Source organism: Malaclemys terrapin, chromosome 19 (assembly GCF_027887155.1).
Source record: "Malaclemys terrapin pileata isolate rMalTer1 chromosome 19, rMalTer1.hap1, whole genome shotgun sequence".
Taxonomy (NCBI): Eukaryota; Metazoa; Chordata; order Testudines; family Emydidae; genus Malaclemys; species Malaclemys terrapin.
Genome location: NC_071523.1, coordinates 8134815 through 8157135, shown reverse-complemented (window position 1 = coordinate 8157135; position 22321 = coordinate 8134815). Strand labels below are relative to the sequence as shown.

The following is a 22321-nucleotide window of genomic DNA, read 5'->3' as shown; positions in this document are numbered from 1 at the left end:
GGGCTCTGCAGCTCCCATTGGCCAGGAACCGCGGCCAATGGGAGCTGCAGGGGCGGTGCCTGCAGATGGGGCAGTGCACAGAGCTGCCTGGCCGTGCCTCCACGTAGGAGCTGGAGGGGGGACATGCCGCTGCTTCCAGGAGCTGCTTGAGGTAAGCACTGCCTGGAGCCTGCACCCCTGACCTCCTCCCATGCCCCAATTCTCTACCCCAGCCCTGATCCCACTCCTGCCCTCCAAATCCCTTGGTCCCAGCCCACAGCACCCTCCCGCACCCTGAACTCATTTCTGGCTCCACCCCAGAGCCTGCACCTCCAGCCAGAGCCCTCACCGCCTCCCACACCCCAACTCCCAATTTCATGAGCATTCATGACCCATCATACAGTTTCCATACCGATATGTGGCCCTCAGGCCAAAACGTTTGCCCACCCCTGACTTACCTTGATGCAATATGAACTCGTGAAATCACTAACACCACCTCCTCCAATGCTTACCCATTTTTGGAGGTCTCCCATTCACAAACTGATCCAGCCAAGCTTTATTTCACTGATAGGATCTCAGCAAATCACAACAGAAGGGGGGATGCCTGCAACTATAGTTCCATGCACAAAACTCTCTCCTTATTAAGATATCATCCACATTGCAATTTACAATTTACCAGAAAGACTCTGGTCCCACATCTTAATAAACAAACAAAAACAGTTCCTTAAAGCATGTCCTGCCATAAACAAGCCGAGCAAGCAGCTGGTCCTCATTTCAAGAGATGTTCCATCAATCTGAGCAAGAATTTGCAGATCATCCTAATGCAAATATTTCTGGGAAAACAGAAAGCAGCTGTTTATTCTTCTTTATACCTACTAGCAGGAAAATAAAGGCCAGGCTGCTTGTATTTCTGCCACAAAGAAAAACATCCTCTTGGCCTCAAAGTTCATTTGGACATTGTTTAAAATAAACCAGGCTGCAATTTCCCTCTCCTGCTGTATGTGCCTTCGCTGAACAGCAAGGTGCAATTACAGCCTATAAACAAGGAGGCTGGGCCTGAGCCCAGCTAAATACACAGCCTGATAATCCTGGCCTATCCATGGTGTTTGGAGGCAAAAGTCATAGGTTCAGTCATCACCTGGTGTCAATGGACATACTACTACTGTCCTCAATGAAGCTATACATATTTACACCAGCCGAGGATCTGGTCCATGGAACGCAGAGCTAGAAAAATGGTATTAGGTCCATAACCCGCCTACAAGATAGTGCAAGAGCGTTCCCTACTGTACATGTGGTAATGTTTTGCCCAGTCTAGTTTTAAATGCCCCAAGTGATACCCCTTCCAGCATTTTCCCAATGCTACAGCCTAATAACTCTCCACTTTCCAACCCCCCCCGGTCACTGAGCTAAAAGGAACATTATTTTCAAAATAGCAGCACAGAAATACATGGGGTGAGGGGAAGACCAGAAGGGCACAAGTTGACTTAGAAAAAAGGTAGTATCAGATTGTCAGGCAAATTCAAAATGTGCACAACTGCATATCTAATTTTCATGTGCAGTGAGAGCTATGATATGAGCAATTTGGGTAAGTTTTCATGAAAAGTCACCTACTTATCACATTGTAGGTATTGTTATCCAGTTCACCTAGTAGCTTGTGGTAAGTGTGCACTAAAACTTGTCTGAAAACCTATCCATTTTCAAAACTGAAATTTGCAGCTGCTTAGTTTGTGCTATGTTACATTAAATACAAATGAACAATGGCAGACCTCTTTCCCTTTGGAAAAATACTGTAACATATCTGATATATTTAATGACATTTAGATTCAAGCAATGGACAATGGTGTTAACCTAGTAGAGTCAAATCAAAGCTGTTCCCTCATCATCTCCAGCCAGACGGGTATATAGGTATGATATTACATCCACGGAAAATTTGAAGCAATTCCCCAAAGAATGCAGAGTTTCTGTTACAATTTTAATGCAAGTGTTACACTCACACAACATATCAGAGAATTTCATACCAGCTCCAATGACATTACATCAGACGAGAAAGCATTTTGTGACTCCTTGTCAGCATTTCCAGTTTCCACAGCAAACACCTCCAGGCTGAGAAAAGTAAATGGAGCGACAAAAGGGTTTTTGGTTTATGCTAGGGCCAAGTCTGGAATTCGGATGCCAAAAAACCACTAACAGAGGGTCCTCAGGAACCTGGCACTCCAACTCTTGTGAAACGCAGGCCAAACACTTGTTCCAAAAAAGGTATAAGCAAAGTGCTGCCATGCAATGAGCCAGATTCTCCCTTGGTGTTACTCTCCTGACTTCAGTGGAGTTATATTTGATGTACAGTTGAACTGGGGTTTGAGTTGCAGAAGTGCTGAGCACACACAGCTACAACTGATCTCAATGGAAGCTGTACTTTGAACATAAGAACTTCTTTAGAATACTCAGTATTCTGAAAAATCAGGACTTAAGCACCTCAAACTGGGCACCTAAAAATAGTAGATACTTCTGACCTTAATATCTCTGTCTCAGTTCTTCATCTGTAAAATGGAAATAACACCACTCCTTCGCTTCACAGAGGTGTGGTGGAAGTAAATTCATTAATATTTGTGAAGTGCTCAGATATATGGGGATAAGCCCCACAGAAATGCCCATGTGGAAATTAACATTTCTGTTTTCAGAGCAAGTTTTGAATAGTGTTAACTAAATAAAGCCTGGGGCCACACATTAAACAATAAGGCTAAAACAAAATATTGAATATCTGCTTACTCAATGACCACCGTCCCTCCCACACATTGACTGAGCCAGAGGTCCTGTGGAAAAACAGTGTGTAATAATGTAATTAAAGATGGTATCATATATGCCCAAAGGGACTAAATCCCAGTTGCATGAGCAACCTTTATTCTCACATTTGCTAAGTTTTGAGGGCTTGACTTTGCAACATTGTTTTAACATTTTTTTTCAGCTTATATCTACCCCTTGCCCTTACTGTTGTGAAAAGCCTTCCAAACCTGACCCCCAAGTTTAAACACATGCAGTGACATCAGTCTGAGCCTGAAACAGCAGCTGCGAGAGAGATAACTGGCTGCCTATTTATCTCAAAGGAACAAGATTAACTCCGAAGCCCAAGGAGTAACATTATTTACACAGTGAAACTCCCCACACCTTCCTGCCAGCCCAGCTCTGCTAACACACCCCTTTGCCTTTGGGTTGGGTCCCTTACTTCCCCATTGGCCTCTCCTCCCCCTGCCCTGATTGGTCACTCCCTTTGCACTCTCCTCCCATCTGGCTCCCCCACTCTCCATGCAGTTGGTTCCTCCCTCCTGCCCCCCGTCTCCTCCACGTTTGTTGCCCTCGCCCCATCTCATCCCCCCAGGATGTTCTTTCGCCCCGCCAGTCCTCGGGTTTGCCTCTCCCTTCCCCCTCACTCTGTCTTGGTTGAGCTCTTCTTTCCCCCCAGGGGAGAGAATGGTCTCTCCCGCTCCTAGCTCCTCCCTTCCCCTTGCAAGACGCGTGCTGCGCTCCATACTTGGCGATGCCTAGCGAACCGCGTTCTGATTGGTTAGGAGGCGGCGATGGGCGGGGCCGAACGGTAGTGACCCGGATGTGCACTCCTAGGCAACGGGCACGGCGGAAGTGGCAGGGCCGCGGCCTGGCTCAGAGAGAAACCGGACGGGACCGGGAGCCGCCGCTGTTGCTAGAGCCCAGCCCAGCGGAGCCATCATGGTAAGAGGGGCTCGGAGCTGAGGGCCGCCGGAGCGGGGCTGTGCCCCCACGCTTACCCTGGGACCCAGCTCCCCGGGCTCCCTTCCCCTGGGGACTCGGTGGCTGTCGCCCCTCGCTCGGTTCTGTCTCCCGGCCCCCGGGGCATGTCCCTCCCCGGTTTGTCGCATGGTCCCTTGCTGCCCGGCCCCCTCGCGCTACTCACACCCTTCCCCGTGCAGCTCGGGCTCCTTCCTTCTCCCCGGCGGCCTGGGCCCGTTGCGCTTCCTGCTGCCGGGCGGAGCGGGCATGGGTTCCCTGGGCTCGGAGCAAGTTCTCCGCCGGAGGAGCTGCGGGGTGGGAAGTGAGGGCGGATTTCGTGGCTGGAGAGTAGCGTGGGAAGGGTTGTGACAGGGCTGGATGGTGACTTGGGGAGGGTCTGGGAACAGGTGGCTCCAGGGCCTGCATGATGTGGAGGGAGGCAGGATGGCTCCAAGGGGAGGAAGGGGAAGTAGGGAGGTAAGCTTTCAGGGCTGGAGAGTGGCTAGGGGAGGGGTGTCCTGCTAGTGTGATTTGGTGGTCGGGGAAAGATGTGTTAGCAGGTGCCTTGAGGGCTTTATGGTGCTGCAAGGGGAGAGGCTTGGAGGAGGAAGGAAAGGCTCCATGAGCTGAATGGTGCGTGGCAGATGATGGGCTGGGGACTGTGCACTCATGGTGGTGTGTGGTGTCTGACATAGGGAGTGTAAACCTCTGTAAACCTTGACCTGAACTTCAGGAAGTTAGAAGGGTGATTTTCCCCTACAGTGGTGAGAATGAGAGTCTTGTTGATGTTTGTAACAGAGGAATGAGCTACTGGAGCTCTTTACAGCTGTTGTGAACTACGGCAAAGCTTAATTTCTGAATGCAAAGATTTCAGGAGTCAACAGGGCATGTGTTTCTTAAAATATTGACTTAGCTTGTTTTGCAACTCACTGCCCGTTATCACATTCTCAAATGAATGTATACTGTTTAGTCCTTTACAGCTTTTCAGGACTGGTACTCTAATCCTGTGTTTTAAATGGAAGTGTGATTTGTCTTTTTACTGAAGAACAAATGTAACTATGCAGCTGTAACTTTTAAAATTAGCTATTGTGATTATATAGTAGCAACCCTTAATAAAGGTGGCTGGCTAAATTGTTACTGCTACTTACTTATAAAACTTGAATTGTCATTTTAAGGCTTGGGCTTCTCAGCAAAACATGCAGACTTCTTTATTAAAGTGGACTGAAATGTCATAATTTTAATACCCGATACTAGGAAAAAATTTTCAAGGATAAGCTGATCTTTCCTCCTAGGAAAGTCTGTACTTAGCACTAAGAATGTGCAAAATACAGGCGAAGTCAGCTCACTTGCAAGACCGTATCATGACTGAGAGTTTTATTTTTTTTACATGGATACATAGGTTTGCTCAGTCTTGTATAAGGAGATCTGAGGCCTGTTTAGTGAATGGAATAACCGGTTTCTTCAATATCTTCCTTTTTTTATTAAAACAGACAGCAATTTTTACTCTTCATAGATTCCATATGGTACTTCAGATATAAACAAGCACAAGACTGGCAACAGCGACCAAGCTTCTGGTGCAGTAGTCAGATTTGCCTGGACAGAGTCTCATTTCTGGGTAGAGCCCCACTTAAGGGAATGCAGCTTCATGTCTGAGGGATGTCCCTGCATTCAGCAGATTGTAAGACTGAGGCCCCAAAGTGGTGGTAGAATAGTTTGAATCTTACAGTTAAAGGTGTAAAGAGAATTAATATAGCTCTATGAAGACTGGTTGAGAAGACACTATTGATGTGCTATCCTAAATGTAGAATAATACTTTGTTTTGGGGACTACTTCTATGCAGCATCAGTATCTGAAACCTTGATTGACGCTTTCAAGAACTTTAAGGCACAATCCTTTATTTTTCTTCAAAGCAGCTGATAAGGACCCTGCACCTGCTGTACAATTTAAATATTTATTTTGTGTATTACAGTAGTTTTTAGAGGCCCCAACCAAGACTGAGACCACATTGTAAGTTCTCAGTAGATGGAATCCAGTATTGGCTTGCATAATTAAAAGCTTACTTGCCAGACTACATAAATTCCAATGGTAGCATGTGCAAGGTAGTTGATAAATTATTCTGATTGTGCTCAAACATCCTGTTTTTTGTTATCTATACCTAATGCAAAGAAGAGTAAACAAAAAATTTGAGTTAACCCCCTCCCCCCAATTAAATAAATATCAATTTAAATTGTCTAGTGAATCATTGCCTGCACTTCATCTATTATAATTTGTGAGGTAGCTAAAAAGCATGGCCAATGATGCATGGGCATAACGCTGATACCAGGGTACGTGTTCTTGGTGCGCTATTCTAAGTGGCTTAAGATTTTTCAGGGAAAGGGCTGTTGTGCAGGCACATTGGTGCTTGACAAATAAATAAGTCTTGGTTTGTGGAGCTGCTAGCAAACCAGTGTTAGGTGGTTTAGTTTTTCTTTTCTCACTTAAGACCTTGTTTCCCAAACTTTTGAAAGCTGATCTCCAACCCCTGTAAGAAAATCAAACCAAGTGACCCCCCTCTTTCAACCCCATCATGTAAGGTTGAAGGCCTACTGTCGTAGGCTATGTCTTCCATTCCCACTGGTTAGTCCTTTGTACCCCATCCTTTAGGAAATATTGACTTATGATTTGGACAGCATATGATATCTTTGTAGTCAAATGAAGTGTGTAAATTAACTGTTATCTTAAACTTGGTGAAAATTTGCCTTTGATCAGATTGAGACATTCAATTTGAAAATCAACTTTTAGTGTTTAAAACCCAAGTAAATGTATGGCAAATGCTACGCCTTCATAATTCCAATGACATTATGTCCTCTTAAGGAATTCCTTCTTGTTTAGCTTATTGTGCTGTACTGATCTGTAGAATAAAATAATTCATACTCGAAACTAGGGTAATTCAGGCATAACTTCCTCATATTTGGTATAGACTTACTATGGCATTACACTATTCAGCATCCATCTGTAAAAGTAAATCTACAGTGTAATAAGTTTAGGCTCTATTTTTAGAGCATTTAGTACTGTACTTGCACGGAGCAATGCCTCCTTTTGGAGGAGGGGGCATTGCTGCCCTATTAAATTTCTGCTTGTACTGTTGTCAACCATGCTTTCTGTCAATCTGCTTTGCTCTGCAATGGACAGCTGATGAGAGCTGTGAGGACACAGAACTACTGTAGTGGCATCTGGATCTGTTACAAGGTTTGAGCATGCAACATACCAATCCAATTCCAGTTTGACTGGATAGATGCTTGCTTCTGAATATGGTCTAAGCAGCTGCATCTATAGTCTCCTTTTACTCTAGTGCTGTTCTATGTACATAAACTGTAAAACAAAAATAACTCCCCATTCTCCCTTGAATTAGGTTCCAGGGGGACCTGAATTTCTCTACCATAGTTACATATGATCAGATCATATACATTAATTTTAAAGTGGTGTGAGTGGGATTTGGTGGTTTTTTACATCTCTCACTTGCTAGAGAATCAGCACTTTTACTGGACGTCTACCATTGTGGAGTATTTTTACAGCATTAATTTTGGGATGCTTAGGCAAATGTCTTGTGGAGTTATGAAAGCCGTTTGTTTTGATCTTGTGGTTAAGGTGGGCTTCAGACTTCTGTGCTAAGTTCTGTTTTCACCTATACGATACTTATTCAAATTGGAGTGCTTAAAAAAAGATAGATATGCATCTTTTTCAGAGAATTTGGAGCAATAGAATTAAAGATGTGTATATGCAACTTAATCAAAAGTTGCTTATCACTTCCCCTATCATCTCATGGTTTTGTTGTGTGCATGTGCTCAACTGTGGTAGGTTATCAAACCCAAATATCCTATTATACTTGTACCTTTTCAGGCGGCAGGAATGGGTAAGTTTTAAACCAAGAAGCATTCTGATGGGAGAAATATTTAGGACTCCTCATTGACTGGAGCTAGAGAGTACACAAGCAAGTTTATTAGAAATCTTCTATGTTGAAAGAGAGGAGGAATGTGATGTGAAGACTCCAGAGGGGAACTTAACCTCCTCAGGTAGTGTGGTGAGGAGTAACTAGGAGTAAAGAAGCGGCTTCCTTTTCCCATGTTCCCCTGCCAGGGATACTGGGGAGTGGAAAAACCCTGTATTTCTCCATTGTTCATAGGGAGAAACAAACAAACGTTTCCAGGCCAAAAGCTTAGTTGTGTTGAAGTTTGAGTGTGCACAATTACAAAAATGTTGCATAATTTATAAAAATAAATGTTAAAAACCTAGAATTTTAAACTAAATGTTTGGAAACACACAAGTGCAGTTAATATACCCAAGCAACCTAACCTCTGCCCCAGTCATCTAGACAGACTTCTCAAGATTAACTCCAGCTCAGAGTTGGCTGCCTGGAAATTCTCTTGGACATAGTTAAACTGAATCCCCTCTATAATAATCTAAAAATGAAGAATCCATACTAGTGAACTTCCAAAGGTATGATGAAATCTGAACTATGGTTGGGTTCTCTTTTAATGATGGTAACTGTGGCAGGTGAAATATAACTGGTAATAGGTAGGTAGTGCTGCTTCTGGTAATTTGGATATTATGTTAAATCTCAGTTGTAGACTTTGGGTTGCTACTTCATTGAAATGTTTCAGAGTAGAAGCATTCCAGTTCTTGATGGAAGTATTTTTAAAGCCTTTCCTTAGATTTATAGAGGCTCTGGGCCTGGCACAACTCCCTGCTCAGCTAAGGCAATCTGGGACCCTAGTCCAGTGAAGTGTGGGCACCGTGACTTTGGGGGGGGGGGCGGCATAAGAAATTTTGTTACAACAATATTTTAAAAAATTATTATAACTTATTAATAGTAAATATTCTTCACATTGAAAAGATTTATTGTATTTACATGATGCTTCCAAATAACTATGTGACTAGACTGTCACTAGTATAATATTTTTGACTGTCCAAATTGTGGCCAGAACAAAAATTCACTTGAGAATCCGGCACGCCACCATATAAGGGTTCCCATGGCCATGCCCTGTTTCTGTGGCTCTAGGCAACCATGGACCTGTCTCCAACTTGAACTAGTAGTGGCAAGTGCCACACACATGAGCTCACTTCTGGACTTGTGGAGGGGAGTGAGGGACCTGCCACCATTCCTTTTTGAACAGGCTGGGGCATCCCTCTTCATGTGCACTGCAGTCTGTACCAAAGGAAGAAGGTCTCTGACTCCACCCATCTAAGCAGAAGATGCTACATGGGCAACACTACTTCAGCAAGGGCCCTTCCAACTCTGACCTCTGGAGGGGTTGTGTCTGTGTGTCTTCATTGCAAAGTGGACTAGTTACCAGCCTGTGTGAAAGCAAACGACACCTCCTGCTGTGCTTGCTAGTCCTGGTTGAAAGCACCACTTAAGAGTGAGACTTTTGTATGATGACAAGAAGGGGTTGGGGCAACACCTGAGGAAGAGCCAAGGTTAACTCTGCAATGGAAATATACCCTTAGTAATCCAGAGCCCACCATTAAAAAAATTTTTTTCCCCCTCCTGTAAAGATATGATCTTGTTTGTTTAGCTGGTACTTGGCTGTCTTTTCAGCTGACGGAGGTACTCAGTTTGAAACTGATATCCTTCTACTAACTTCCCCAGTTATTTTTGTATTGGTGCGTACTAGAATTAAAAGTGGCCTGTCGTTACTGCAGAGGACTAGTGGCTGCAGTTTGCTACTCTCCTCCTGCTGTGTTTGTGGCACAGGCAATACAAATATTATCTAGACCACTGGCTCTCAACCTTTCCAGAGTACTGTACCCCTTTCAGGAGTCAGATTTGTCTTACATACCCCCAAGTTTCACCTCACTTAAAAACTACTTGCTTACAAAAACAGACATAAAAATACAAAAGTGTCATAGCACACTACTACTGAAAAATTGCTTACTTTATTATTTTTACCATATAATTAAAAAATCAATTGAAATATAAATATTGTACTTACATTTCAATGTACATAGGGCAGTATAAACAAGTCATTGTCTGACATTTGAGTTTGTACTGACTTCTCTAGTGCTTTTTCTGTAGTCTGATGTAAAACTAGGCAGATATCTAGATGAGTTGATGTACCTCCCTGGAAGACCTGTGTCTAGTACCACTTAGGCAGAGGTGAAACTAAAACAGCTGCTGTTTTTCTCCTAACAGTGCAGTCAGGGCTTATTCTAAATTTTATTCTTCCATTTCTTTGTGGCATGAAACTCATGGTGTGTCAGTCTGTGAAGGGCTAGATAAAGCAATTGCTCATTATGAGTTGCAAAGAAGGTAGTCTAGAAACTTGGTTGCCAGTCAGATTATTCTGCTGATTTGTGGTGGTTTTTTTTAGGTGTACAATATTGAGGTCTATCAGTGTGGTAAGAAGAGCCAGCAGCCTCCAGAAGTAACTTCTTAATAAAACAAAACAAAACAAAACAAAAAAACACCTAGATACGTTAAGGGTAGGTTTTTCTTAGAAATAAAGCATTCTGTGGTGGAGCACTAAAAGCTCTTTACATATTCTTGGCAGTTGAACAAGAATACTACTCAAGGTATTGTTTCTAGTTTAGCCTTCAATTTTGTCCAGTTCTTTCTACCGTCTGTGTCTTTGGATACCTCTATAGAAGGTCATAACCGAAGTAATGCAAGCATAACAGTGCTTCTGCTAAAGTCCTATAAAACAGCAGGTTAGTGGGAAATAGTCTCAGAGGTTGTTTTTAGTTTCTTCTCTTTGAATTGCAAACCCAAGTTGACCTTTGTTCCCACAGCCTGCAGTGGAAAACAGGTTCCAAATATGAAATGCAGATGAGATCATTGCCTTTCTATTTCTTGTAAAAGCAGCAGATTGACCCTATTCTGTCAGATCGCTTCGCACAGACTTCTGTAGCAATGGAAGCTCTTTCTCATGGTTCATTAGTATCAAATAACAAGGCCTAAAACGGAAGGATTTTAATGAGACGCTCCAAGCAGGTATAAAGTAGTGGGCTCTCTCTGGGTATGTCTACCTTGCAGTTAGATTCCCGTGGCTGGCCTATGGCAGCTGACTTGGGCTCATGGGGCTTGGGCTGCAGGTTGCAATGTATACTTTTGGGCTTTAAGACTCTGAGTTTGGAGGGTCCCAGAGCTTGGGCTGCAGCCTGAGCCTGGAAGCCTATGCTGCAATTAAACAGCCCTATGCCCTACCCTGCAAGCCTGAGTTATCTGGCATGGGCCAGCCTTGGGATTTTATTTGTGATGCAGACATACCCTAAAAGGTCTCATGTCTTCTCAAAGTGCTGTCACTCAGTGTTTAGAGGCACATGTCTTGTATTCAAGCTTCTTGCAAACTGAGTTGCACAGGAACTGTGTTGCAGAATTGTCTGCAAGTGTGAACTTACAAGTTTTCGATCTCTTGCATTGAGAGAAGAAAAAGCATTTCTTTTTCATACACTTAAGCTTTAGGATCAATATCCTGCACTGTTGCAGTAAGATTAAATTGCTTAAAAACCCAGAATACTTCTAGTTTAGAAAGCATTAACTTCTAAGGCTTTTTCTTCACTGCAAAAGTATGTGGTTTTACATCAAGATAGACACCTCAAGTCAGAAAACATAGCCAGAGGGACATCATCTTAAAACATAATCCGCTTGAAATTTGTGGAAAGTACTTTGGGTGCTTTATGTGCACATGAATTCCCCTGACAATTCTTTTGGTTTTACAATTACTTTATGTAGAAGTTTCCCTCCTTTGCTGCTGTGCGAAAGGCCCCCAAAACAGGAAATGGACTAAACAGGGTGGATGGTGAAGTGTTATTAAATGCATAGGGTACACTTCCTCTAATCTTTGTTTGTAGCACTAGCAATTGACTAACTTTCACACAAGTGACTGAATGCTTACCAAAATATCTTGCAGGATGACTGTTCAAAACCCATGTAGTTAAGGGCAGTCCTTCTAGGTCAAGTCCTGTAGTTAATATAAGGGCACTGCAGAGATGAAATTGTACATCAAGTAGCTGTTTGAAAATTAATTGAAAATCTGTTAAATTAGAGAGGTAATCCCTCCTAGTTAAACTTGCCAAAAGATGAAATGATGCAAAAAAACCTTCCAGTGTTAAGCATGTGGCTCAAAATAATATCTGAAAAATACCTCCTGGGTAAAGTTAAGATTTTTGTCATGGTTATTTTTAGTAAAAGTCAGGTTGCAGGCAATAAACAAAAATTCATGAAAGCCTGTGACCTGTTTAGGGGGCGGGCTAACAGCCTGGAGCCTCCCCTTCCCGCCACCCGCAGGAGAGGGTCAGGCTGACAGCCCAGAGCTCCATGATGACATATCTTTGCTCACAAACAGTTTTACAGAGTAAAACTTCCGAAGTGGTCCTTCCACAAGTGCACCTCAGTTCTGTTCTTAATGAGAGTTTTGAACAAGAACCTGTTTTGCTTTTAGAGTATGGGATAGGAGAAAGCTTGTACTCTACCTACAATAGTTGGGCCAAACTAGCTAATATAAGCTAATGCAGGGATGGGCAACCTTTCAGAAGTGGTGTGCCAAGTCTTCATTTATTCACTCCAATTTAAGGCTTTGTATGCCAGTAATACATTAATGTTTTCAGAAGGTCTCTTTCTATAAAATATAACTAAACTATTGTATGTAAAGTAAATAAGGTTTTAAAAATGTTTAAGGAGCTTCATTTAAAATTAAATTAAAATGCAGAGCCCCCCGGACCGTTGGCCAAGACCCGGGCAGTGTGAGTGCCACTGAAAATCAGCTTGTGTGCCGCCTTTGGCACACGTACCATAGGTTGCCTACCCCTGAGCTAATGTCTTCAGAGCCATCAATACGTTTACCGGTATTTTCAAGATTGGGAATATGAGGACTTTTGTTTTCAGTTTTTGTTTTGTTTAAAATTTTGTGAGAACTTCAGTGTTTGTTACAAAAATTAAAGGGTGAAAATAGGTGCAAACAATTAACTTTGGACTTTTCTAGGTAAGTGTTGAAGTAAATCACTCTCTCACCTCCTGTTTGTTTTGTAAACTTTCAAAAAACCCAAACCCATATGTTCTGAAAGGTAGCTGGATAGCATGTTTCATTTTCAACCCATTTTAGCAAGAAAGTAGCTCACTGGTGGCTGGTCTTTTTATTTTTTTATTATTTTTTTCCCCAAATAACTGGGTGGGGGGAGGGATAGCTCAGTGGTTTGAGCATTGGCCTGCCAAACCCAGGGTTGTGAGTTCAGTCCTTGAGGGGGCCATTTAGGGAACTGGGGTTTAAAAAAAATCTGTGTGGGGATTGGTCCTGCTTTGAGCAGGGGGTTGGACTAGATGATCTCCTGAGGTCCCTTCCAACCCTGATATTTTCTGATCCATGCTATCTTTAAAGCTGATAATATGTATGTGGGCATAGAATTGACAAACCGTATGAGCACCAGTGCTGAAAACTTCTGAGCTGATTCCCTATTCTGGTGGCTTGGTACCCAGGGCCACGTTGGTTTTCAAGCCGCCCTATCTCCTTTCAGAGTGTAGAGCTGGGGCCATGGGTGGTCCCCTCCCACAGAATCCAGATTAGCTCCCCATTCTGCAAGGAGAGCTGACAGTTACTGAGCTGCCATCTCTCTTTCTGGATCCCAGAGTTGGGTCCGGGGAGTTGTGGCACTCCCAAAATTCAGATGAAAATCAGTAAAAACCAACTAATTGCTTTTATAACATCTCAGAATTTTTTGGTTTAAAAACGTCAATAGTTAGAAGTATTGTAGAAGTCATAAATCTGATAAGTATTTCATTACTAAGTCAAAACCAGGCAGTTGGAGAGATTAACTTCCTTTATCAGGAGACGGAAGGAAATAGTGGGAGGAATCCATGTCTTTGCAACTTATTAAACTCCCCTATTACTGCTCAGGTCAGTTCTTGTATTTCCATTGCTTTGATAAAGTTAAGGCTGGTAAGATTTTGTGACACCACTCTAATTTTCAAAGTTTTTGTGTATTTGTAGTCAGCCACGTCATTAGGTTTTCTAAGCTATTACAGTGAGTGGCAGTAAACTGATATCTAGTGGTGCTTTGTGAGCAGACTTTAAGAATGGGGGAGAAGAAAAGAGAAATTCAGTACAATGTACTACTAGAGCTATTTGTTGTCAGAATGCTTCACAAATTCTAATTTGGCAGATAACTTCCAGAGCTAATAGGGGAAAAACATTCTGATCAGCTCTCAGTTATTCACGCTCCTTGTTTGCAGTGTTCATGTAGCCATGTTGGTCCCAGACAATCGGAGAGACAAAGTGGGAGAAGTCATTTTTCATTGGAGCAACTTCTGTTGGTTAAAGAGACAAGCTTTTGAGCTACACAGAGCTCTTCATCACATCAAGAAGACATAAGGTCTCAACTGGAGCTCTGATAGAGATTAGCTTAAACCCTGAAACAGGAGGTTTAATATCCCTTCCAGAATTCGTTAGCATTTGCTCTTATAACTCTGGGTGTTCTTGTTATCCATCTAAATGTCCGGACTCTCTGAATTTTGAAGACGAGCTTACCAATGACTTCCTGTGGCAATGAATTCCACAGTCTAATTACCCACGAGTGTCCTTATCAGTATTGAATTTGCTACCTTTTAATTTTATTGTCCCCTTCTTATGTTATGAGACAGGGAAAACAGATGCTCCTGTTTTTCCCCCCTTATATTCATTTTACATATTTGTGTTTTGTTTACTTTAGCAAGAACACTATCCCAATCTCTTCATGTGAGTTTTTCCAGACCATTCTCTGAGCCCCATTTAGTTCTGCAATATCCCTTTTAAGTTGGAGTGACCAGTACTGTATGCTGTATTCCAGATGAGGTTACACTGATTTATATACAGGCATTATCGTTTTCCTTATACTCGATCCCATTCCTTATGCATCCTTAACATCATGTTTGCTTTTTTGACTGCAGCGGTCTTCATTGAGTTTCTATAATGACTCCCAGGTTACAAAGCAATATCTTAACACTTTCTCCCTCCCCTCCCCCACAAAAGCGCACATGCTGAAAGTTTGAAAATACCTGATCTAGATTACACCTCTTCACAACTACTACGTTGCCCCAATAATTGGCATGAGATCAGTCCTATGCATCTGCACACAGCATGTGGCACATCTTCAGCAGTAGTGGAGTTAAACTGTCGTAGGATATTTTTGGTTTTGATCTAATGCTCTTGCTGGTCGGCCATTTATACAGAGGCAGCACCATAAATCTGATCCTGGGGGAGAGACGTAAAGGGGTTAGGGATTGTCCATATTAGAAATGCTACAGCGCTTCAGTGTAGATGCTATTTACGCTGACGGGAGTGGTTTTCCCATTGGCTTAGGTTATCCACTTCCCTGAGAGGCGTTTGTGATGGGTTTTCCCCCGTGGGGTGCCACCTGGAACTGGGCTACCACTGAGCCCCCGGCCACGAGGCTGGGCTCCCTCTCACACTATATTGCTGTGACAAGCTGCAAAGCCCTCCAAGCCTGCACTTTCATCAGCATTCACACAGAGAGCCTGCATGTAACTGCAGCTAGGTAACCACTAGCCTCCCAGCCTAGGACCCCAGAGCAGTACTGTCCTGCCCGGATTAAATCTGGCCAGTATGTGGGTTTAACACCTGGTCCGCCTCTCCCTCAATGTGAAGAGGACCATGCATGCTTGTGGTAACCAAGCTGAGATTTTTCTCCAGACACTTTAGTCAAACGCACACTGGTTTGGATTAAAACATAAAATAGATAGCAAACTGATCAAAGCAGATTACCTGGTAAATAAACACACGTGCAAACTGATCTTAACATACTAGACAGAATCATAGAATATCAGGAGGTCATCTAGTCCAATCCCCTGCTCAAAGCAGGACCAATCCCAAGACAGATTTTTTTTACCCCCGATCCCTAAATGGCCCCCTCAGGGTTGCAAATTCAATCCTTGGGTTTCATCCTTGGGTTTAGCAGGCCAATGCTCAAACCACTGAGCTGGTAGGATATGCGTTAGCAAATTCGCACCCTGAGTGATAAACAGGCTGGCACAAACTGCCTTTGCTTTGCAACTTTGGTTTCCCAGGTTTTCATACACAGGCTAGAAATCCCTTTAGCCTGGGACCATCACTTCCCCCAGTTTAGTCTTTGTTCCTCAGGTGTTTCCAGGTGTGTTGTTGTAGGGAGAGTGAGGTACTATCATGATGTCCTTTTCCCCCCTTTTATATCCTCTTCCCACTTGCTGGAAAGCTCTTTTGCTTTGACCTGGGTCAAACAGTTCCCATTGTGTAGTGCTATCTTTGCGAGGTTTCTATTGTACACAGTTCTGGGGTAATCCTTGTGCTTGTGTGCATTTCCTCAATAAGTCATTAACATTGTTTGGCCTTTTTACTCTTGTACCTGAAAGGCTGCTTGTGTGTGTTTTCAACCTCACAACATGTTTCTATAACATACATAGCCAAACTTCATAACTTCACATACGATAACACATACAATCCAACGAGATATTACTGTCTAGCAGATCAAGACTTTTAAGAATGATACCTCAGGTGTTTTGCACAAAGTATGCCTTATCCTAATGATATGGCAATGTTGAATAAGGGGGTGCCAGCGTGTCACTGTGGTAGCTAGGTAGATGGAAGAATTCTGTCAACATAGCTCTGACCACAGTGGGGGTTAGGTCGGCTTAACTTCGTCATTCAGGGGTGTGAAAGGTTCACACCCCCGCATGATGTAATGCAGCTGGGATGACCTAATGTTTAGTGTAGACCAGGCCTTAGAAAGAATGGAGAGAAATACAGTAGAGAGAGGTGTAATATGAAAATACTACGTTAAGAGGATACTGTTAGGCTTGCAAAGTCAATCTCAAAAGTTAGGAAATTAAAGAATTAAGGTTGCCTGTGCAACCTTAATTTGGCCCTCTTGAGCCTATGCCTTGTGATATTGTTTATTTACATGATCACATACTATATTTCCACATGTGGACTGTACTCATTCAGTGAGCAGCAAATCAATGTTTTTTTCTTTGTTCAGCATGTCTGTGCCTTGTTTACTGTTCACTGTTTAAACCCTGCTTCAAAGGCAGAACTACTGATTTCTTCATGGGGTTTTCTGTGTTGCTCTCAGATACTATACTGATGAGTATCACAAACATTAATTCACTTATTTTCACAAGATCCCTGTGAGATGAGTGGATTTTATCCCCATTTATAGACTAAGGTAAAAAAACCATAAAAGTTGAGTGCCCAATCTGAGGTTTATATAGTCTGACTTTTTTCCAGAATACTTTATATTCTGCTGTATAATTAAGCTCAACCTTAATTATGGCATTACCTAACTCTCCCAGTCTATTCTCCCACCCCTTCTGTAGTTGTGGTTCTTGTCCCTTGTACAGTTGAATTAGATAACTGTTGAGTATCTCTTGAGACTCTTTGCTCTCAGTTCTAGGGCCCAGCTTTCAGCAGACCAGAGCTGTAATTGCAGTCAAAGTCCTGCTCAGGCTGGAGTCTGTCTAGTACAGGTAGAATCTTCAGGGAATTCAGTTGTAAAGCTCTCACTAGTACTGAACATGTGCCAATTGCTATTTTTCAGAGGCTTATAACTTAGCCAGGTTTGATTGGATTTTCATGGGTATGGCAAAAGGAACCTCCCTATCACAAAGGCTTACATCCCTGCCACATGTCAATTCCCTGCTCCAAAGGATGGAGGCACAAGAGACTCTCAAAGCAAAGGTCACCAGAATTTAACATGGGCGAAACATATTTTTCTCTAATCTTGTTCTCAGAAATAGCTGAACTACTCTGGCTATAACTTTCATAAAAAAAATTCAGCCTGAGGAAGGCAGCCACTATGGAAAACTTCAGCCCAACTGGTTAGTTTGGCCAAATTTTATAAGCAACTGAAAATGGGGTCTTATAATGGAAAAGTGTCAGGCAGCCTTAATATTGGTGGTGCTGCCAGCCCTGGCTGTAGTAACTTCATGCATCTGACAAGCGTTAACAATTGTGGTTCCTAGAAGGCAACACTCTAAAAGATAGCTTTGTTGTCAGGAGACTTTCTAAAGCCCACTCTCTTGCAGCCTTTGGTTTCTTTTTATAGATGACAGCTGCTCCTTACCAAAATACTCATAACTAAAACAACTTGTTCTTTTGATAGATCTCTCCTAGTTCCTACCAAAGCCTAACAAATATATGAAGCATTTGCAGGTGTTCTAAATACTGCTTTTCAAAATACTGCTATCTCAAGATGGCATTCTGGTCTACCTTTGTCTTAAGTTCAGTGTGGCTAATGTCTGTTTGATATTTGGAGAACATATTCTTTAGCAGTTAGCAAAATGTTCCATGGTTTGTATAGAAGATACTTCCAAAACTGTTGTGATGTCCATTTGTTCTCTAGTTGAGTCAGCAGGAGTAACAGATTTAATTTCCAAGATCTATTGTCCTGGACCACTGTGAAGGTCTCACGTATGCTGGTAGAGGGCTGCACAGTGGAGTAATGTTGAAGGACTGTAAATGGAGTTCTGGCAAACATATCCAGTATTAATTGATATAGTGCTACATTTGGTTAAAAGTGTGTAGCCAATTGATTGACTACACTTGCAGTTTGATATTAATTTTCAAGAGACTAAATAACCAAGCTCAGCCAAATTTGTCTGAAGACAAAGCAGTACAGGAAAGAAAGTTAATACAGTTAACCCATCCCAGGAAGCAGATTCTCACAGCACATTCAGTTTATTTTGCACAGAAGTTGTGCTCCCTGGGTTATACCCCTAAAACCACTTACATATAGGGTGCCTGGTTGCAAGTTAGATATCACTTTTTACATCATACAAGATTATTTTCCCACTTGCCTTGTTTTTCTGGTACCTGATGTACACCTTCTGTCCCTTGTTTTCAAACATACTACCAAACTGGAAGGCATTTCATACATGTAGCAGGGTAAAGCATTAATGAATTTTGCCTTACAGGTTTCCTATCCACCTAGGCCAAATACTAAGTTGTACTGTCACAAGGTATTGTGGGATACTTAGCATAAATGAGCAAGAGTAAGCATAATACAATTTAGCATGATTACCCAATACACAATTCGTATCCTGCACATAATGTGTGTGTGTGAGAGAGACCTAGATGCGTTGGCTAACTGCCATAAATTTTCATTATTTGCAGTGTTGTAACTATGTTGCCCCAGGATATTAGAAGTTGGTCCAATGAGAGATGCCATCTGACCCACCTTGTTTCTTAAATTTTCATGGCAACTTAGATATGTTCCCTACCCAAAGAGCTTACATCTGATAATACATAGGGCAACAGTTAAGTGAGAGTGCAAAGGATTCCTAGAAGAAGTGGGTTTTAATCAGAAATTTGAAGGGATGAGGATGAGCGCTTGATGGACAGGAAATGAGCAATTGTTCAGTGCACATGGGGCAGCATGAAAAGCAAAGAAGAGTGGACGAGAAGATTAGGAGGCATAGTGGCCTGTTTATCTTAACTTCCGCCCCCACCCCAACAGATCTAGCCTAGAGAGTGAGATTAAATCAGCAACTTTTCAGAAAGTCAGTTGGACTGCTTTATTAATACAATGATTTATCTGGTTAAGTGTTTGGTGGATCAGGGCCTTAACTTTTTGTTTGTTTGTTTTTGACTTTACCTATAGCAGTCTTACTTCTACTAGTATGAAGTCATGAATTTTGTATCTAACAAAATCAGCACTTTGTTGCAATTTTAGATTAAAAATTGATTAGTATAATTTTTCAAATTTAGTTTTACGAAGCTTTGGCCTGATTTTAAATCGGTGCATTTAAAAAAACCAAATCTTAAATCCTGCTTTAAAATCAGTGATTCACATTGTTCCATCCTGGGCGAAATCAACACTTGCCAGTTTATTAAAAGTTCTTAATTTACCTCTTTTGAAAATTGCTGGAACTGTTTAGAAAGGTGTCAGACTGAAGTGTAAATGGTTAAAAGAATAAAATAGGAAAAGTGGCAATGGAGGGAAGGCTGGTGGCCAGCCATTTCTCAGTGTTAATTGATTGCATACAAGTGTTAATCTTAATGTTGTATTTATTGGGCAATATTTGCAGAATCTTTCCTGTTTATAGGACTCTTCTTGGCACCAGATGACAGCAATTAAATTACATTGTTATGTTTAATAACAAGTTTTATAAATAAACATCCCTTCTATTATTCCAAAGATAAACATTGGTGCAGAAATCATAGTGATTATGACACGGTCAAGAGAAATAACATTCCCCACCCCCCCATCCCCCACAAAAACCCAACATACTCCTGGTCCATGTGTGACTCTCTACTGCAGGAATTTAGGTTTACTTTTCTCCTCTTCCTTTCTGGGTGCTCCTCAGCTCTGACCGGACAGGCAATTGAGACCTCCCATTGTATAAATTAAAATATTGGCAGATATTAAACTGGTTTGGAAGATTAGACTGAAGAATTCCCACTCTGAAGTTCATTCCTTAAAGTAGTAGTAAAGAGGCTCCAAACACATAATATGCAGTAGATATTGAATACATGCATCTCTAGGCCTGCTAATAATACTGCTTAAATAGGCAATATGTCAAGTTAAATGACACTAAAAGAACCCCACACGCAGATTTAACCACGCACTTCTTAACCTACCTCAGAAAAAGCCTTGGATTCTTAGTGTCCAGGGAATTCCAGAGTCAAATGCCCTCAGACTTTCAAATCTAGGGATTTAGTTTATCCCCAATGAGTACCACTACAAGGAAAGTGGTATCTCCAGATATGCGACTCAAACCACTTATCAAATTAATACAAACAGCTTGAATTTCACCAGGAAATTAAGTGGAAGCTGATGCTCTTTCCATGCTTGGGACTCCACCAACTGCCTTAGCTGCATTTTACAAGTGGCGGCTGCTGCTGCATATAGAGTGCATTGCAGTAATCCAATTTGAAATTAACCAGGCCTGAATAACTGGTGGGAGCCACATCTCTTAAAGACTAATCCCTACCTAGCAAAGATTTGAATGCTGCACTTAACCTTGAAGAAACCATCAAGGATCCAGTAGAGTCCCTAGATAGCAAACTCCAATGTACCACTGTGAGCATATTTTACTGAGGTTAAATGAAGGAATGGTTATCTTTGGTTGCCTCATTAGACACTGCCATCGTTACCTCTGTTGTATCAGGATTGAACTAGCTCAGATAGCGCTGTCAATCTGAAATGGTGAGAGAGAGTGTCATCAGCACACAGATGGCGGTGAAATCTGAACCACTTCCTCTCCTCTTAACAGGAGGCTTGGCAGACTAGTCTCCCACATGAGGGCCCTTGGAGCAGGCATGCAATTTACCAATCCTATTCCCTATAACTCTTCTCAGAAGAACAGAACTACTGGACCACTGGATACCTGTTAGTATCAACATGTATGTTGCCTTTTATGGTGTGTGGAATCAAAAGCACTGAGCCTCCTAAAAATACCATGAGTACCTGATCTTTGTCTGACCGATTGTGCAAGTCGTTTTAGCCAATCTCTTTGCCTTCAGCCATTTCATCAGGATATAGGCCTAGGTATGGCAATCTCAGTGCTCTAGATAATGTCAGAACTACTTTTCCATAATCCTATCTTCCTTGAGGGATCAGAACTAAACAATAATGGAGATGGCTTCTTTAGCAGAGGCCCTTCTAAAGAGAAACGTTGACAATCTATCAATAATGGATTGTTTCTCCCAACAAGAGTTTATCAGCCAAGTGGGACACTCACTGGACAGCAGCATGACTTGGACTCAGTGCCCCAAAGTATCTTCTTTATCCTTGATTCAGTTGAATCCAAAAATTGTACAGCAGTTCCACACTTGAAAACAAGCTTCTGCTTGGAACTTGCAGTCCAACAATTTTATTTTTCATCTGAGATCCTTCAAGTGGACATCCAACATTTGCTCCCTCATCTAGGTTGAGGTCCCACCTACAATATCAATATAGCAGCATATTGCTCTAAATACATACATTATTGAGCAAGTGTCTCTGAGCTGATAATGAAAACCACCTGGGCTATTTTTCTCAGGTTGTACAACACCTAGATGAAAGAAGTTGAGGGCCGGCAGTCTGGTCTAGAGCACTTTCAGTTTGGCTTGTCATCTTTCACCTTCCTATCTAATCAGCCTGAAAACTATCTGCAACCAAGGGTCCTGAACCCTCATTACTTAATTGTACTTCCAATCCAGAATATACAAGAAAATGTAGGTAGATGGGTTGGTGAGAGGGGTTGGGATATGGGTAGCACACTTGTAAGTGGTGTTTAAAAATGGCCCTAGATAGTATCTGGCAGAATCCTTGAATAGATGCCATGGAGAAATATTAGAGGTAGGGAATAGACTACTTGGGGATATGGTAAAGTTAATGGAATTTTCATGCAATGCAGTGGTTTGGTTGAGTACCTTCCCTCCTTAATTGCCTGAAAAGCTAACCTCCATGACATCTTGTTGCCATAGAGGGGATGGAAGCGGGTGGAGAAATTGGGAGTTCTACAATTTAACAGAAACCACTGAATATTATTTATTGTACAGAGATGGCAGTAAACATTCCTTTGGCTGAAATTCTCTTAATAGTAGTTCTTCTCCAATATGCCATTTTAAAAAGGGAGCAGCAAAGGTGTCTTCTACCTGTGAGCCCTGAGAGTTGG

The 22321-nt window shown here is 42.1% G+C and overlaps 1 protein-coding gene across 2 annotated transcripts in view; it reads left to right on the top strand.

Annotated features, from left to right (window-relative positions):
- Positions 1-3582: 3582 nt before the first annotated feature.
- CAPZB (capping actin protein of muscle Z-line subunit beta) overlaps positions 3583-22321 on the top strand; it is a 111862-nt gene continuing 93123 nt past the window's right edge. Inside the window, exon 1 of one of the 2 annotated variants that reach the window (XM_054009225.1) lies at positions 3583-3702. In XM_054009225.1, the coding sequence (XP_053865200.1) occupies positions 3700-3702 (3 nt within the window). In that variant the 5' untranslated portion in view covers positions 3583-3699. The remainder of the gene's footprint in view (positions 3703-22321) is intronic. The other variant, XM_054009226.1, reaches the window with a different exon arrangement.